At 38.0% G+C, this 18,892-nt stretch overlaps 1 protein-coding gene across 2 annotated transcripts in view; it reads right to left on the reverse strand.

The window, feature by feature from the left end:
* sema6e (sema domain, transmembrane domain (TM), and cytoplasmic domain, (semaphorin) 6E) overlaps positions 1-18,892 on the reverse strand; it is a 501,529-nt gene that overhangs the window by 146,965 nt on the left and 335,672 nt on the right. For both annotated transcript variants that reach the window (XM_055163313.1, XM_020924606.2), the window contains 2 exons: positions 10,180-10,236; positions 8,333-8,434 (listed from right to left, as the gene is read on the reverse strand). In XM_055163313.1, the coding sequence (XP_055019288.1) occupies positions 8,333-8,434; positions 10,180-10,236 (159 nt within the window). The remainder of the gene's footprint in view (positions 1-8,332; positions 8,435-10,179; positions 10,237-18,892) is intronic.

Consider the following 18,892-nt stretch of genomic DNA (forward strand, 5'->3'; position numbering starts at 1 on the left):
CTCTTCTGGTACGTTTTTGATGAGGCAACAGCATTAAAAGCAAAACAAAATAATTCAATAAAGTATTCGATTTTGCTTTAAAAGTATATTATAGATACTGCAAGTTAAAATCATGAACCCAGATGCTACTGTGTAAAAGATTTCTTCTTGTGAGACCACAAAACATAACTAAATCTACCAAAATAAACAACAACATAGCAGGCTCTTCTCTCTTTTATATTTAATCTACCAAGTTCCGGAGTGAATTTCTAATCCATTTAAAATCTAATTAACTTGATCATTCTGCTTCTCGCATTAAGACAAAACCTACAGCGTCCTATTCTGAGGATTAACATTTTAATCAAGAAGGGATCACGCTATTGCTAATTTATAATCAGCGAGCCTATCCTTCACTGTCACTGCAAAGACGACAAGTTCTTTTGCATCATTTCAAACACAATCACGATCCAAAATGTTGTTCATGATTAATCATTCATTTTCAAAGGCGTGTAGCTTTTGTGTTGAAGGGTCCGCCGCCTGCTTGTTTCCATGGAGATGATAGGGTCTTAAATGGTCTTCAGTATGGCATTTAACTGATCAATCTCCATGGGGATGAGGAAGTGACGCTACCAGGCCAGATTAGAGATTCATGGATATTTGTCTTTTAAGATTTAAAAAACCTGCAATTGAATAAATTCAAGATGGACAAATTTAATGCCATATACCTGCCATAACACTGAGACAGGACATGACTCTCCTCAACGGAAAAGTAGTAGAAACCCTAGTAACCCTTCTGACCACGTGGTGCAGAGACAACAACCTCCATCTGAACATCAGCAAGACTAAGAAGATTGTTGTTGAATTCCAGAGAGGCCACACTCAACTGCCACTGACCATCGATGGTGCTGCTGTGGAGAGAGTGAGCAGCACTAAATTCCTGGGGGGTGCACATCAGTGAGGACCTCTCCTGGACCAACACCGCAGCACTGGTGAAGAAAGCCCAGCAGCAGCTCTACCTCCTGTGGAAACTCAAGCGGACAAGTGCCTCACCACCATCATGAGCACATTCTACAGAGAAACCACTGAGCATCCACCAGCTGCATCACTGTGTGGGACGGAAGCTGCAGTGACCATGAAAGGAGAGTCCTGCAGCCCCGCAGAGTGAACACAGCCAGGAAGATAATTGGTGCACCATTTGCCTCCCTGCAAGACATCTACACCACCCGCCTTACCTGCAAAGCCATCACAATAGAGTGATGCAAGTCGCCCTGAACACAATCTGTTCAGCCTCCTGCGCCCCAGGAGGAGGTACAGGAGCCTCTGTTTCCACACCACCAGACTCACTAACTCCTTCATCCACCAGGCTGTTAGGATGCTGAACTCTCTCTCCTCTCTAACCACCACGCAGTCAGGAAGCAGGAATCTACATCTCCCTAAAGAAGATCTTTGGACTTTTCCTTTTATTTGATTATTATTTAATTTAGAAGATTGAGAGTGAGAACATAATTTAAATTTTCCATATGGAAATTGGACAATAAACTTTTTTAATTGGATCCAAATTGTTTTGACACTTTAAATTTTATTCTGCATGATTCTGTGGAAATAGAGCCATGGATTATAGTCAATTTTCATGGAAACAAGCAGGTGGAGTCAGGTTTGTGGAGACGCAAACCCACTCGCAGTAAGGACGCATGTTTGTTTATGTTTTTCAGTCCAATAAAAACATCCAAAATTGAAAACATGCTTTTATTTTAGTCAATTTTCTGGCTAAAAAGTTACACGATGGAGCTTTTAACTGTATTCATTTTAGGCATTTGTTGTAGAACCACATATGTGAACCATACTTAATTGACTAAGGCTAAAATAATACAAATAAAGAAATCAAATAAAGAAATAATATATAATGGTACTTTTGCAACAGTCAAAAGGACCATTTACAAGAATCAAAAATAAGACTAAAATTCAGCATGAGCCAGTCTCAGTGGAGTAACAAAAAAAAAAAAAACAGGCCAGGAGAGGTTGACTAAGTGATGGCTGTAACCCGAGGACACAAGCTCCCAACCTTGGACTGAATATTCCCCTAAACCCACTCCCACCTCCTACCTCCTCTGCCCTGGGCCCTGGTCTGATACACTAACACTCTAATACGGATTTCCGGATAGCGTTTTTTCCCATTTTTTCCTCTCTTCTTCCTCCTCTCTCTCCAGGCGTCCGGATAGGCATCTCTTGTACTTTTTTTCAAATGGCCGAGCAGACGCGCAGCAGGGGTGGAGATGTCAGGATGTGTGTGTGAAGAGTGAATCGTCTCCTCTGGCACAGACTTATGTAGGTCAGTGGCGAGGTTTTGGTATTGGATGTTTTTAAAGGTGTGATGTGTAAAATGCCGTCTGTGGTTTGATTAAATGGAAGGAATGGAAGGTTTAAGACTACGATATAACAAAATTTTTTTTATAAATGTTAGAGATGGGTTAGATAAATGCAACCTAGAATGTACAGAAATTGTCAACTTACAGCCACAGTATGTAACTTTTGAGCCAAAAAATAAACTGAAATGTTTTTTAAAATGCATGTTTGTTCCATTTGTGTCCTTCTGAACGGGCTTGCTTCTCCACAAACCTGACTCTTACTTTGCCTGGAGAAGGGTCACGTACTTGATTCCATGGAAATGTTGTTCCTTTGACGTTAATCTTCCACAGTATTGCAGAAAACATTTATTAAACCGAATGACTTGTGGAGAGGTGACCCTGGTCTGATACTGTTAACTTGAAAACTACTACTACATGACATCACAAGGTGGAACGAAGTGTTTTGAGCTTTGGAAACTAATAATAAAGGATTGATCAAATGTGTGTGAATGAAATAAATCACAACTCTGGCTATGTCTTTGTAGAGGTAACAACATTTTAACATGACTTAAAGCTCACAAGAGTAAACTTTGAATAACATAGGACGTTTAAATTTCATGTACGAGTTAATGCAATCAGGCAGACGAATGTCAAATAATGCACAGATTTGTTTTCCTTTTGATTGTGTTGCACTGAATAACATGTCCATGTGCCATGTAAGTGTGCTTGCTTCTCCACAGACCTGACTCTTGGGCCCCGTCCACACTAGTATGTATTCTAATTGTTTTCGTTGCGGATGCAGTGTTCGTCCAAACTATTAAGATTTAAACTGGCTCTAGAGACGGAACGATCTGGTGCAGCCAGCTTCCACGAATTCATCTGAGTACGGATCTGATCCGGGACTGTGTGGACGCCTGAAAACACTGATACACTGATGTAGGTCTATGCACCGCAAAGTAGCTAATTCAGAGCTAAAACACTAAGAGGCTAGAATATATTCATATATATGGTCTATGTGTATGACTTGCAGACGTATAATTTCTGAAAAGACATGAACCATCTCCAACGTGATAGAAGCACAGAACAGACTCACCATCAGCAGAACACCCCTCTGTCACAGAAAGAACACTCATATTCCACTGAGTCGTGTCCTTTTTAAGACGGACAGAAGCTGAACTGCATCAGCACACAATAGTGAGCTGTTTTTTGAGCGCTCAGTTTAATGCAAATTAGCCATGCAGTTTTAAGTTTTGTTTCTGTAAAATCGTAACGTAAACGTAGCTGTGTGGATCAGGAAGGATTGTGGACACAGAAACAACGTGTGTGGACGCAGATCGTTTCTGATACTGTGATACGCAGATTCGTTTCAGTGTAAACGAGGTCTTACTTTGCCTGGAGAAGGATCACGTACATGTTTCCATGGAAATGTTGTTCCTTTGACATTAATCTTCCACAGTATTGCAGAAAACATATTTATTAGACCCTATGACATTAGACCTGTAGAGAGGTGACCCCACTCACAATTAGAACTTATTTTTCAACATGTTTTTTACAATAATATCACCAGTAATGAAAATAATTAATGACATACAGTGGGACATTCCAGGCGACGCAATAAATCACACCTCCATGGAGACAAGCGGTTGACCCTTCATCAGTAATGACTTGCTGAAATATGTCGTGAGCACAGACTGAGGTCACAGGCGGGTCACAGAACTCTACATCAAGAGCAAGGGCTGATGGGAGATGTGCATTCCTCATTTCAATTCCAGTCTCCTCCTCTCTCAGATTTACAGTACAACTGCTCCTCTGCTCCGTCTGCTGCTGGGAACCACACGCCTGAAGCCTGAGCTCACCTTCATCCAAAGTTCGGTCCAATCGTCTCAGAAATTAACTCTTGCATTCTGTGGTTTTAAACTAGCGTTGAAATAAATGACGCAATGAATTACTATCAGTGTCAAAGCAGAGCAAAGGGTCATGGTGATGGGAAAGCTATTCAAAGTTGACTGCGTGCAGATAGCCACTTCACTGCTCGGACTTGGAGTTAAATCGATGTGTAACTGCCCCAGGAACACAACGTGCTGATGGTAATTGCAGATACAACAACAAATGCACATTATATGTCTTTTGAATGGGATGCACGGCTATTCTCACATCTAGTGTTAGAGCTGGGAATCACAGGGTCCAACACGATACGATACGATACAGGATACAGGATACATTTACCATTCGTAGTTGACACAGAAAGTCTCGTGTTTGAACTTTTATTTCTAGCTGTTCTGAAGATACTTGAGGTATAAATAACGACATGACACATTTGGATCAGTTTGTATTTTCAGTCTCTGCACTTGTATTGGTTGATGTAAGAGAATTTAAGTAATTTATCCTTCATGTACTGTACATCTCTCAGTTTAATAATGACTCACAGGAGCTAGAGTAACACGATCATCGTCCCTTGGCATACTGTTGGCATACCATTATTTAAACTGCGGCATATTTCTGTCTAACCGGTGCCTACTTGCCTTCATAGTACCGTACTTGCTTTATAAACCTCCTCCTATGGATGCATAGTAAAGTGGATTGAAAACTCAAAGATCATACTATATTCACTTTTGAAATCATACTATGTTCACCATTCAAGTGCCCCCTAGGCCTGCATTATTGATGGTAAATAAACTTCTCCTGCTTAAAAGGGACAGTCTAGTATTTTGGACATTTCCTAGTGAGCCAGAGTGTTGGAGACGTGTGGAGACACTTTTTTGAATATTCCGTTTCAGTCCTTGTATTTGTAGAGGTCACTGGTGCTAGGCTAGTGCATCAACGACCATAGTTAGCCCGCCACTTAAAACATCTTAAACGTCTTAATCACTCCACAAAGCACCCGAAGTAAATCTGTTATTACACCAGACTGTTGATGTCAATGTCTGTGTTGATAGAATAACTTTAGAAGTAAAACCAACCTTGCATTTGAGGGATTTATGTCTGACCAGCAGCGAGTTGTACTTCCTCATAGAAAGTTTGGCAGCGGTGGACTGATATCACCTAGCACCTACTTTATAGGCAAAGTAAAATTCTGCTGCTGCTGAGAAAATAGTCCCTCAACATGCGATAATTCATGCGATGCAAGGTTAGACATTTACATCGACAGTCTGGCGTAATAATAGATTTGCTTCGGGTGCTTTGTGGAGCTAACTATGGTCATTGACATGCACTAGCCTAGCACCAGCGACCTCTGCAAATACAAGGACTGGATGGAATATTTTAAAAAGTGTCTCCACACGTCTCCAACACTTTAACTAACAATGAAGTCCTATGTCCAAAATTTCAGACTTTACAACATCCAGTTGGTCTCCAGTCTTTTACTTCCACCTTTTCTTGGACAAGCTGGAAACTTCTACAACAGTTGATATCAGGTTTTGGATCAGACAAAGTATTGGAACTGGTATTAAATTGAAAAAGCTGCAGGCAACCCAAAGACAGACTCAAGTGAGGTTCATTCTGCTTTCTGATTAGATAACTGTCTTAAGAACCAAAACACCAAATTATAACAGACAATTTGGCCATCATGCCTACTGTTTCTGTAAAGTAAAAGTTATATTTGATTTCAAAATGTCTGCCATGTCCTGGAGGATACAGATTTATGGAATTTAAAATACATACTGTCCCTTTAAGTGCTCTTATAATCGCAGGATCATTATGTCATTTTAAGATGTGAAATTTTCCTCCCTCTGCTATTTTCTTAATCATTCCACCACAGACAGACATTTTTGGTAGTGGAACATAAAATACAACATAATTTAAACACCACACAGCGATAATGTTTTCTCTCCATTATTGCCAAAGCCTTTCTCTTTCACAGCTCCTCCTCCTCTCCCTGTGACCCTGAGGTACAGTCTCTTACATAAAAGCTGCCTGTCTCTTTCTTCTGGCCTCCTGCTGTGTTCTGTCAACACGCTCCTGTTTACTCAACATTAGGTTCTATCATCACCCCTCTCTGAAGTCACATGACCTTCTACGAGATATTGTTATGCCATGAGTATCTGCCGCATGTCACCGGTGTTTTCTGCTGACAGCTGCACTGACAGATCCAAACACATGACATGTTTATTAGTTCTCTGCATTATTTACTGGCGAACTGCCATGGTTGTTTTGGAATGGACGGATGGGTTCTCTGATTGGTTAATCAAGCTGTCAATTTATTTATTTATTTATGCCCGTCAGAGTACAGTTTGGATGTAAAATGTACTTTAAAATAAGGTCTCTAATAATTTCCTCATCACAAACAGACCTGGAGTTGTGTTTTGTTTCATTCACACATTTAACACACAAATCCTGCATATTTAGGGTAAGTTTTTCTCTCAAACTGAAAACACCTTGTTCCACTTTGTGATGTCATGTGGAAATATAGGAAGCACTCTCATGTGTTTTTAAACTCCACACAGCTTCACAAGCATCATAGATCATTTCAGTTGTGGAATTGCCAATCTCTGCAGAATTTAAGGTAAAATGTAGGTGTTAACTTGAAAACTACCACTACATGACATCACAAAGAGGAAAAGAGTGTTTTGAGCTTTGGAGATGTAGACAGACTAATAATAAAGGATTACTCAAAAGTGTGTGAATGAAAGAAAACACAACTCTGGATATGTCTTTGTAGAGGGAACAACATTGTAACATGACTTAAAGCTCACAAGAGTCAATTTTGAGTAACATAGGACCTTTAAATCTCATGTACAGTACGAATTAATGCAATCAGGCAGACGAATAGGGCTGGGTATCGTTAAGAAGTTGCAGATACGATACAAACCTCGATACAAAGGCCACGATACTATACGTTTTTCGATACAGTGCACTTTCGATTCAATACAATTCGATACGGTTCAGTGAAAAACAAAGGCTAAATCATCACTCTGACACTAAAAGTCTTTATCAAACCATAAAGTCTGTGCAAAGTTAATATGAAAAACTGTGAAAATGTCAACACAATTGTAGCTCTTACACAAAATAATTTAGTAAAATATACCTAAAAATACTCTTGGCAATATATCGATATAGCAGCCCACGTTATCGACACTGTATCATCAAATTAAACGATACGATATATCGATATTTCAGTATTTTTGTACACCCTTACAGACGAATGTCAAATAATACACAGATTCGTTTTCCTTTTGGTTGTGTTGCACTGAATAACGTGTCCTTATTCGGAGCGGGCTTGCTTCTCCACAGACCTACCTCTTACTTAATATAGGACCTTTAAATCTCATGTACGAGTTCATGCAGTCAGGCAGACAAATGTCAGATAATGCAGATTCTATATACAGTGCAGCGATTCAACAATCCTGGAGAATTTTAAACCAGCAAGCATCACTGTTCAGAAGGTTTTTAAAGATCTTAATTCAATGAAAGTTTTGGAAAAGTCATGGAATTTTAGTATCTCTTTCACGCAACTACAGTGTTCTCATTAGGCTATTATGATTCTTTCAAAATGTACTGACAGTATTTTAAAAAATGATAATCCCAAACTATAAATTGAGTGGAAAGAGTTTACATTCCATATTTAGCCCTAAAAATCTGATCAATTCTATACATGTAGTGTGCAGCAAAGTCATGGAAAATTCACTGTAGGTCATGAAAAAGTTATCAAAAATGTTTGAAATTTTGTCAGTGAAAAAGAGTGTTAACTACAGGCTTAGAAGTTTTTGTGCAGAAAAAGGTTATGTTCTCTCTTGTAGTGGAAATGATGGTACTTCATCATCAAAAATTATGACTTGCTAATTGCGTCCATTTAAATTGCTATTTCCATCTGATTGTAATTAACTTGTGGCATATTTTAATCTTTGCCAGTGTAGTAGATGAGAATACCATTGTCGACTTTTAGCCAATCAAGGAAATTTAGATTATGACACAAACTGGCCCTCAAAATGCATTGTACGCCATAGCCAAAGATCCTATTTCAACTGTAAATATATAAAGCAGATATATGTATGGCCTGGGAGCCCTCTTACCTTATAGTTCCTGCAGGTGGGGTTGAAGGCGTTGGTCCCACAGGCGAACAGAGTCTCATCGTTCCGTGGCACCAGGACTTTAATGTAGTTGTAACATTCATCCTGAGAGACACACATGAGTCTATTAATATAAATAATATAAACAACTATTAACACAAACACGTAACATACTTCAAATTCACAAGTACAGAGGGGCCATTGGATAAGAAGTATCTTGCCTCTAAGGGTGAATATTTCTCAAATTTAGAACCTAAATTTGTCAGTAAATTTAAGCAATTTTAACACATATTTTTAAACCCACTTTATATAAAACAGCAGGCCCGTCGACAGAAATTTGGGGGCCCGGGGCAAGAAGACTCATATGGGCCCCCCTTCTAATCTAAATTAACAGGAAGAGGATCCAATTCTGGGCCTCTAAAACCCCAACTCCAAACAAAAGAAACATGAATGGTACTGTGATCATTTCATGCTAAAACCAAGATAGTAGATAGTTGGATTAAAGCGGATTTCCTTTTAAATGAATGAATTGCAACTATCCTGAACCCGTCTTTAATAGTCATATATTTTGTGTGCCCAGACTTTTTAAACTGACATTTGCACATCTTAAAGGGACAGTCCAGAATTTTTGACATTCATTTCCTAGTGAGCCAGAGTGTTGGAGACGTGTGGAGACACTTTTTGAAATATTCCATCCAGTCCTTGTATTTGCAGAGGTCGCTGGTGCTAGGCTGGTGCATGTCAATGGCCATAGTTAGCCTGCCACTAAAAACACTCTTACCCAATCCACAAAACACAAAGCAAGAGTATCGATGTGAATGTCTGTGTTGATAACATGTTTGAAATAAAAGTAACCGTGTATCACATGAACCGTCGCATGTTGAGGGACTCAGCAGCAGCGGAATTTTACTTTGCCACTTTGCTAGGTGATATCAGTCCGCTGCTGCCAAGATTTCTATCAGGAAGTACAACTTGCTACTGCTGGTCAGACGTAAATCCTTCAGATGCAAGGTTGGTTTTACTTCTAAAATTATTCTATCAACACAGACATTCACATCGACAGTCTGATGTAATAATAGATTTGCTTCAGTGTTTTGTGGAGTAGTTAACTGTTTGTTTTTGGTGGCAGGCTAACTATGGCCATTGACATGCATTAGCCTAGCACCAGTGCCCTCTGCAAATACAAGGACTGGATGGAATATTTTAAGAAGTGTCTCCACACATCTTCAACACTCCGTCTCACTAGGAAATGAGGTCCTATGTCCAAAATTCCAGATTGTCCCTTTAATAAAATACTGTATACGATTCACAATAAATACGCAACTTTTGTTTCTTTGTTGCTGCTGCCAAAATTTTAATTTCAGTATCTGTATCTGTCTCTGTCTCTATGTTCTGAACTGAAGTACGGCTTGTTTTCATGTAAATATTGTTACTGTACTGTACGTTCCAAAGTATGATTTCTGTTTCTATGTAATCATGCTGGTGATTTCAGAAAGTCACACATTGTACCTTTAAACTCTACAGTTCTGGGCATAAAAAATACGACTGTTGTTACCATGTTTTGTCACCACCTGAGTAGTGAAGCAGTTTAACTTACGTCACAAAAATAGCTTCTAAGTTCGAAAGTCTACCCCTTGTCTTATCCACTACACATGTTTGCTTCCCCATTTTCCATTACAAAAAAATATTCAACTAAACCAGGCCACTGTTCCTCTAGACCTGGAGGCATCAAAAATATCATCTGCTGTTTCCTTCCCATCAATAAACTCTCCTAGCACCTCGCCTTCTTCTCAAATCGCTTCCGAAATGAATCTCCGACCGAAACCAGCCGAAACAACAAAACCACTCACGCTGTTTTTTCCCCGCACCGTACACTTGGCCACGTCCTTCGTCTTCCAAGTCAGCTTCTGCGAAAAAGAAGGGAAAAAAAAACACAAAAACAAAACATGAACAGACGGAAGAGTGGAAGAGTGTGAGCTCCGAGACAAGCTGCTCCTCACTTCGCTTGTTCCAGTGCTATTAGCGGACAGCTGTGCCCGAAATCTCATTAACTTCAATAAACTGTTGTAAGGGAAACACAAATAGACAGAAATGTGGGGTGGTTTCGGAGCGTTGGGAATCTGGTTGAACTCGATGGGAGAATAAAAGATGGAATTCAAAGCGGCGAGAGTGTTATGGCGGAGTAATTAGCGACAATTAACCTTGTGGACTGGTACAAATATATTCTGCAACGGGCTCCTACAGCTCCGCTCAAAAGGAGAGAGATACAGGGCTACATTCATGCTATAATACTCCCTACAACTGTACAACAACTCAGCCTTGTGTAACAGATAATACTCCCTACAACTGTGCAATTACTCAACCTTGTGTAACAGATAATACTCCTTACAACTGTACAACTCACCCTTATGCAGCAGATAATACTCCCTACAACTGTACTACAACTCACCCTTATCTAGCAGATAATACTCCCTACAGCTGTACAACAATTCACCCCTATGTAAAAGATAATACTCCCTACAACTGTACAACTACTCAACCATTGTGTAACAGATAATACTCCCTACAACTGTACAACAACTCGCCCTTATGTAACAGATAATACTCCCTACAACTGTGCAACTACTCAACATTGTGTAACAGATAATACTCCCTACAACTGTATAACTACTTAACCTTGAGAAACAGATAATACCCCTTCAACTGTACAAGTCACCCTTATGTAACAGATAATACTCCCTACAACTTTACAACGGCTCACCCTTATGTAACAGATAATACTCCCTACAACTTTACAACGGCTCACCCTTATGTAACAGATAATACTGCCTACAACTGTACAACAACCCTATGTCCTGTCTATTTAAAAAAAAAAAAAAAGCTATTTTGTATGTTACAAAAGTTAAACACAATTTTATGTATACATTTTGACAGCAAGTTACAGAGCATGCACTAAAACCATAGCTTTTGATTTTTTACCCCCCCCCGCGAAAGGTGAACCGCGATATAGCGAGGGACGACTGTATTATGTATATTACGTTTTTTTCATTCACACATGTTTGAGTAACTTTTTATTTTGAATCTGTCTACATCTCCAACAGTCAAAATGTTTTACCTTTTCATTTTGTTTAGATAGAGATGGGCAATTCCAGGGCTGAAATTACCATTACAACATTATAACATAGGCCAGAAAATAGTGTAATATAGGCCCTTTAATAACAACTCGTGTGACTGATTTCCTGGGTGCTAAACTGACATTTTCAGCTTTAAAAGTCATTCTATAAGCGGTAATGTAATTTCTCTCACCCTCCATACATTTACAGTCTCCTCACTCGTACCTTTATCCCTTGGCTTGTGTGGCTTTACGAAGTTATTAGTAAAACAAACCAAGCATACATATTGAGGTTTTAATATGCAGGTTCTGTGGTCTTTACTTATGCACTGTCTCACCTGAATAAGCCCCCATGTATTACGGATATTCTATAGGGATCTGTGCATAATGGCATATATAGGAAAAAAAGTCATATATTGAAATTGAAATGCAAACCTTGTCATTCACTAGAGGCACTTGAAGAAATTAGTTATTTCATGTGGAGTAGAGAAAGTGGTCACAACCTAAACTAGAGTTTCAGGACGTAAGAGTATTTTCTGATCCATGTTTTAATGTTTCCTCATCACAAACATACTTGGAGTTGTGTTTTGTTTCATTCACGCATATTTAACACACAAAGCCTGCAGATTTAGTTCTTCTCTCAAACAGAAACACAATACAGGAAGTGGTCCACTGTGTTTTTTAAGTCCATCCGGTAACGCTTTATAATATTTAGCCTTAATAAAGCATGAACAAAGGCTTAATTAATAATCATTCACGCTTAGTAACTACTTAATTACTACCTTAATTAGCAATTGCACTTAATTTGCCTGTGCTGTAAATAGTTACTCATAATTATTTCATACTTAATTACTCATGGACTAACCATTTGAGCATTTATTAATCATTAGTAAGCTAGGGGTGAGATGGAGAGTTTGGTAAACTTGTTCTGTTCTGTTGTTTATGTTATAGTTTATCTGAAGAACTGTTCATATGTGACATTAACAGTCTGTTGTTCTCTCTACTATTGTTATTACTAGAACTTGACTTTCAACATGAAATATCGGTTCCTGGTCTCTGATTTTATCAAATAAATTTCCCCCAAAAAGTGCAATTTATAGTCCAGTGCCACCTATATATGTTTTTTTCTTCTTCATTATGCATTTTTAGCTGTTGCGACTTATACTCCGGTGCGACTTATAGTCCGAAAAATACAGTATGAAGCAAAACATATACGAATAAGAGACAGGTGTCAAATAAGAAATTATTTTATAAATGTATATGTACAAGTCAAAATAAATAGAAAAATAAGTAATCAAATCTAAAATCTCAGCTATATACAAGAGGTTCTAGTAAGACAGTACAACAGTGATATAATGATTGACAGGACATGGGGTTATCAGTTACACAAGGGTGAGTTTTTGTACAGTTGCACTAGCTACAAAACCTCCTTGTTTTGTTGCTTCCAGGTACTAACTCCAGTTCAAGTTGTGGCCACTTTCTCTCTTCTCCATGAAATAACCCACTTTTCTCCAAGTGCCTCAAGTTTATGCCAAGGTTATAATTTCACGTTTCACACTGCACCTTTAACTAGCCTGTTTCACATCAATATCCGACTACCTAGACTCATTCAGGCCTTATCTGAATGACTTTCTTTGTGCTTGAGAGAGCCTGTGTATAAGTGCAATCATGTTTCACAAATGAGACCGTGATCGGACGAAGCCGGCCACTTGAAAACTAATACAAACCTGCCTCGCGACGGCCTGGACCACTGCCACTTGAAACAAAAGAGGAAAAAAAAAAACGCTGCCATAAGATAATATAAGAAAATGAAAACAAGATGGAGTGCGTAGTAGTCCTCGAGAATGCGGGGAGGTTAAAGCGGGTCAAATGTTTTTATGATGATATATTAGCCGCTGTATGGTAGCTGGCAGCGTCCATAAAGCATTTTCACTGTTGCAGAAGTAATGGCGCTGTGTTTAATTATAACAGAGATGGAATACACTGAGATGCAAACTTTTATATTAGTATTGATTTCTTAAAAAGGACACCGCGAGCGTTTGCCGGCCATTTTATTAGGTACGGCGACGTGACCAAATGATGGAGGATTGATTGTGTTAATTGAATCATGGGAATTTTAGACGTACTCATTAGGAGATAATAGTTCCCATATGAAAATCGCAGCAGTAAACAAATAAAATAGTGGAAATTGGAGACTAGACGTATATTTTTTTTTAAAGGTTGCTCTATGTAACCTTTCTAGTGAAGGGTTCGTCATCTGCTTGTATCCATGGAGATGTTACTAGTATGTTATTTGCCTCATATGTTAAAAGCCCCTTCAGATTGGAATAGAGTACATACACCATTAAGAACTTTAACATCTTTCAATTCATTTAAATCATCTTTATTTTCATATTTCCAAACTCCTTGTTTATGTTTTTAGCTTGTCTTTTTTATTTTTCAGTTTGTTCTATTATTATTTTCCATTTGCTTGTTTCATTTTTATATAAAGTATAGAATTACAAGACTTTTTATTATTATTATTTATTTTATTTTTTTTAATTTAAATTTTAAATGTTATTTTTCATTTATTTTATTTTATTTTTTTATAAATCTGGTACTGTTGCAGGAGTTGGGAGGAGTGCATGAGGGAGCAAGTGTCTGTGTGTAAGTATGTGTGTGTGTATGTTTTGTAATGTAAACCTGCAAGTTTTGTATTCTGTCTATTGTATTGTACTGAATTGTATTGTGTTGTGTATTACTAATTACATATGTTCCACAGACAGGCCAAATTACAGGTTCAGTTCAATTCTGTTCTATTTTCCCCACAATTTTAAATTACCGTATTTTTCGGACTATAAATTGCACTTTTTTTTCATGGTTTGGGTGTTTCCTGCGACTAAGGTACGACTTATATATTAACATTTTCACATGGACAGCCTTGTACCACTGTCTCTTCACTCTACTGCGCATGTCTCCTGTAGAAAAAGGCGCTGTCCTGCTGCAAATAGTGAAATATGCAGCCGAAAACGGTAATCAAGCAGCAGAAAGAAAGTTTGGAGTGAGCAAGAAACTTGTGAGGGACTGTCGGAAAGTGGGGATGAAGAACACAGCTTCACGGCAACCGGGCGGGTGCGCCATGAAATTTTCCTGGAAGTCAGTGGATCGACAAAGCCTGGACTTCAATGACAAATGAAACCATCCTGTCAGGATTCAGAAAGGGTGGAATAATTCTAACTGGAACTGATGCTGAGTCTGACGACAACTACACAGAAGAGGAAGCGGTGCTCTGTTTATCTCATGGATCTAAGGTTTATCTCCAGAGGCTGCACAGAAGTGACACCGAGGATGAAGAGTTCAATGGATTTAGAGATTTGAAGTGAGATTGTGAGTATGATAAACTTATGTTCTGTTGTTTATGCCATAATCATCTGAATAAATGTTAATTAATTACTATTCAGTCTGTTGTTCTCTGTTCTGTTGTTTTTACTAGAACTTGACTTTCAAGATGACATGTCAGTTCCTGGTCTCTGATTTTATAAAATACATTTCCACAAAAAGTGTGACTTATAGTCCGGTGTCACTTACATATGTCTTTTTCTTCTTCATTATGCAGTTTTTGGCTGGTGTGACTTGTAGTCCAAAAAATACAGTATAATCCCACAAAGGCACAGATTTATATGTATATGTAAATATGTTGACATATATATTATGTACGTCCATATGTGTTAACTGTGAAAAAAACATGGACTCCCAAGGAAGCTGGGAGGTTTGTATATATGGAGTCCATCATAACAGCAGGATTAATTTAGTGGCTTGACAGGTTCAGTTTTTCGGTTAAAGTACAACAGACAAGACAATAAATTCATAATAATAATGATAATAATAATAAACGCAAAAGGAAAAAAAAAGGTCAGGTCTCTGAAGAAGCGATCCCTTGTCTTGTCAGGTTATTTTTGCACAATTAAAAGATCACCAGAAAAGTTCCGCAGTGCTCCTTTAAAGTTTGATGGGGGTTAATTAGCTCCAAGTGCAAAGTGAAATTTCAACTTTATTTCTATAGTCTTCAGTCATGGATATGTTATTAGAATGGTCCACAGTGTGGCATTAAACATGTCTATCTCCATGTAGTAGTAGGTGATACTACCAGGCCCAATTACAGGTCACATCTGTGGAAGGGAGACTGGTCGCAGTAAGAATTCATGTTTTTAAAGTCATTTTAAAGTAATAAAAACACCACTAATTGAATAAATGCTATACTTCACCAGAAAAGTTCCATAATGCTCCCATAAACCTTGATGAGGGTTAATTAGCTCATGCTCATAAAAAAGTCATTTTTGTCAAGCGAAGTCAATTTTCAGTTTATCGGTTTCTCAATGGTCCATTAGCTTCAGCCATAAAATAGTTGAATTTGTGGAAAAGTTGGAAAAAGAAAAAAAAAAAACTTAAGTGGAAAAGTGGACAATTGATGGAATGGCTGGTTTAATTATGAACGTATTTGAGGACTACATTAAATTTGTAGTTTTTGCGTCCGATAATCAGGAAATGCGTGTTTAGCATGTTAGTGGCTGTTACTATTACCATGCTGAGTTATGAAAAGCACTTATAAACTCATTACGGTGAATAATTACGATGTTCAGAATGCATTAAGTAAGTGACGAATAACTTTGGACCACGGCAAACCATTTTAAAATGAATACAGTTCAATGCCGTACTGTGAAACATTACAGGTAAATTTACATCATCTTTGTTGTCATATCTCAAAATTTCTTTTTCTTCTTTATGTTTTTAGTTTGTCTTTTTTATTTTTATTTTTCAGTTTGTTCTATTATCATTTATTATTATTATTTTCCTTTTGTTTATATCATGGTTATATAAAGAATACTACCGTAATTTCTGGACTATTGAGCGCACCTGAATATAAGCCGCATCAACTTTTAACAATAATTTAAAATTGTAAATATATAGACCGCACCTGAATATAAGCTGCATCAACTTTTAACAAAATTTTTTAAATTGTAAATATATAGACCGCACCTAAATAAGCCGCATCAACTTTTAAGAAAATATTAAAATTGTAAATATATAGACCGCACCAGAATATAAGCCACATCTACTTTTAATGCAGTTTTAAAAGTGTAAATATATAGACCCCACCTGAATATATCTTGCCTCTCAAAGCTTTTGTCGTCTTTTTGCATTGAGTCACTTCATCACTCTGCCGTCGCCAAAGTCTCACCATTGACTCACTGATGCCGAGCTCACGTGCAGTCGTTCTGTTTCTTTCTTTGACAGCCTGATCAAACGCCTTTAACTTAAATCATCTACATTTCTTCATGTGTTTTCCATGCACATGAAATGCAAAATAACTGTTCAAACACAATCAAACTAGAATCTTTCTCGGCGCATCACCCCCATCTCTTTGCGCACTCTACTGTGCATGTCTCCTGCAGAAAGAGCCTCTGTCCTGTCTGTATCATGTCAGTGTTTTGTAGGATTTCAGTAGATTTCAGATTCTCCAGGGGGCGGGGTTAGTTGTATCGATCAGGTATGAGTGGATGTCCGGCTACTGAAGTTTGAGACGTTTCATCTCATCATTTACGCACTCACCTGCATCTAACGCATATGGGTAATGACGACATATGCCACTCACTACTGTTCATTTAGCATTTATTCATTTAGTAGTAGTTATCATTACCACGTTAAGTTGTGAAATGAGCTTATGAACTCATTACGTTGAATGATTACGATGTTCAGAATGCATTAAGTGTTAACTGTTTTCAAATGAATATAGTTCAGTGCCGTACTGTGAAACATTACAGGCAAAGCAAAGCGTCTCCATGGCGACTGACCCCTCACTAGAAAGGTTACATAGTGAACCTTTAAAATTGTCTTCTGCCATAAGACGCAAAACAAGTAAATGTAAAGATGAGTCCAAAATGTGGATTTCAAAAACAGAAATCACTATACTGTGCTCTAACCTCAGTAAAATTAATTTGTTTTTACTGCCAGTTGATTTTAGCGATCTCAATTATTTCAAACGGGATTTTGGTGCGACTCTATTGATATTTTATTGTTTTTATAGTTTTTATAGCTGTTCTTTTATGGATGTTTGAGCTCCTTGTTGTAGGCTAGGTTTTATGGCTTAGTAAAAGTGCATTAGTTTTGTCACTGGCGCAGGTTTTGATGGCAGCCGAGGGAGCGGGAGAAGGGACACAAAAGGAGGTAGTAAAAATGAATCCTCAACACGTTTTGTATCAAGAGAGCTCTGGGTGCTTTCAATATGGTGATACAGGGCTGTTAGAAAACTGTGGGATTTGGATGCAAGAAGAGTTAGGATGTAAGGAGAGATATTGACAGATACTATCCTGCCAAAATGTGTTAAAATCCAGATCTGTAAGAAGTTCAATATTGAGAGGACCTTAACAACAACCCCAAAACAGGGAAAAAAAAAATCTCAAATGATTTAAGGTCCTATATTCCCATATTTTTCGGACTATAAGGTGCACCAGATTATAAAGCGCAATATCAATAATGTTGAATTCTCTCGTCTATTTTCATATATAAGGCTCACCAGATTATAAGGCACATTAAGCGAAACAAGACAGACGACACTTGAGACTGATCCCTTAGTCCAGGCATCCACGATCCATTGGCAGACTGTGGCGTAACTCGCCCGTTCGTCGTCTCCCTGTCTTGTGCCTTATGAATGTGATAATTTAAGTTTGTTTTTTTATTTCCTATGAGGAGGACTCAAATATACACTGAGTAATAATGTGTTTAATGCAGCTTTGTGCACATTTGTTTACATTTTACAGAAACAAATCTTAAAACCACATGGCTCATTTGCATAAACTATAAGCTCTGAAAAATGCAGTTCAGCTTTTGTTGAACTAAAGGACACGACTTGGTGGAGGTCGGTAAACACAACCACAATTAACACAAACGGCGCTACGATATATAAGGTGCACAGTCGATTTTTGAGAAAATTAAAAGGATTTTAAATGCTCCTTATAGTCCAAAAAATACGGTACATAAAATTGACGCTTCTGAGATTTTAGCCATGTTATAATGTTCCCTCATCAAAAACAGACCTGGAGTTGTGTTTTGTTTCATTCACATTTGAGTAACCTTCATTATTAGTCTGTCTACATCTCCAAAAATGTTCTATTCCACCTTGTGATGTTATGTAGTGATAGTTTTCAAGTTATCAGCTATGTTTTACCTTTAGTTCAGTAGAGATTGGTAATTCCAGGTCTGAAATCATCCAAATGATTCTCGTGAAGTTGTGTGGGGTTTGACACAGTGGATCACATGACATCACAAGGTGGAAGCAGAGTGTTTTGAGCTTTGGAGATGTAAACAGACTAATAATAAAGGTTACTCAAATGTGAATGAAACAAAACACAACTCCTGGTCTGTTTTTGAGTGTTTTCTGTTTGAGAGAAGAACGCAGCCTAAATATGCAGGGT

The sequence above is a fragment of the Boleophthalmus pectinirostris genome, unplaced genomic scaffold, assembly GCF_026225935.1.
Source record: "Boleophthalmus pectinirostris isolate CB_2022bp ecotype Guang Dong unplaced genomic scaffold, ASM2622593v1 HiC_scaffold_6, whole genome shotgun sequence".
NCBI lineage: Eukaryota > Metazoa > Chordata > Actinopteri > Gobiiformes > Gobiidae > Boleophthalmus > Boleophthalmus pectinirostris.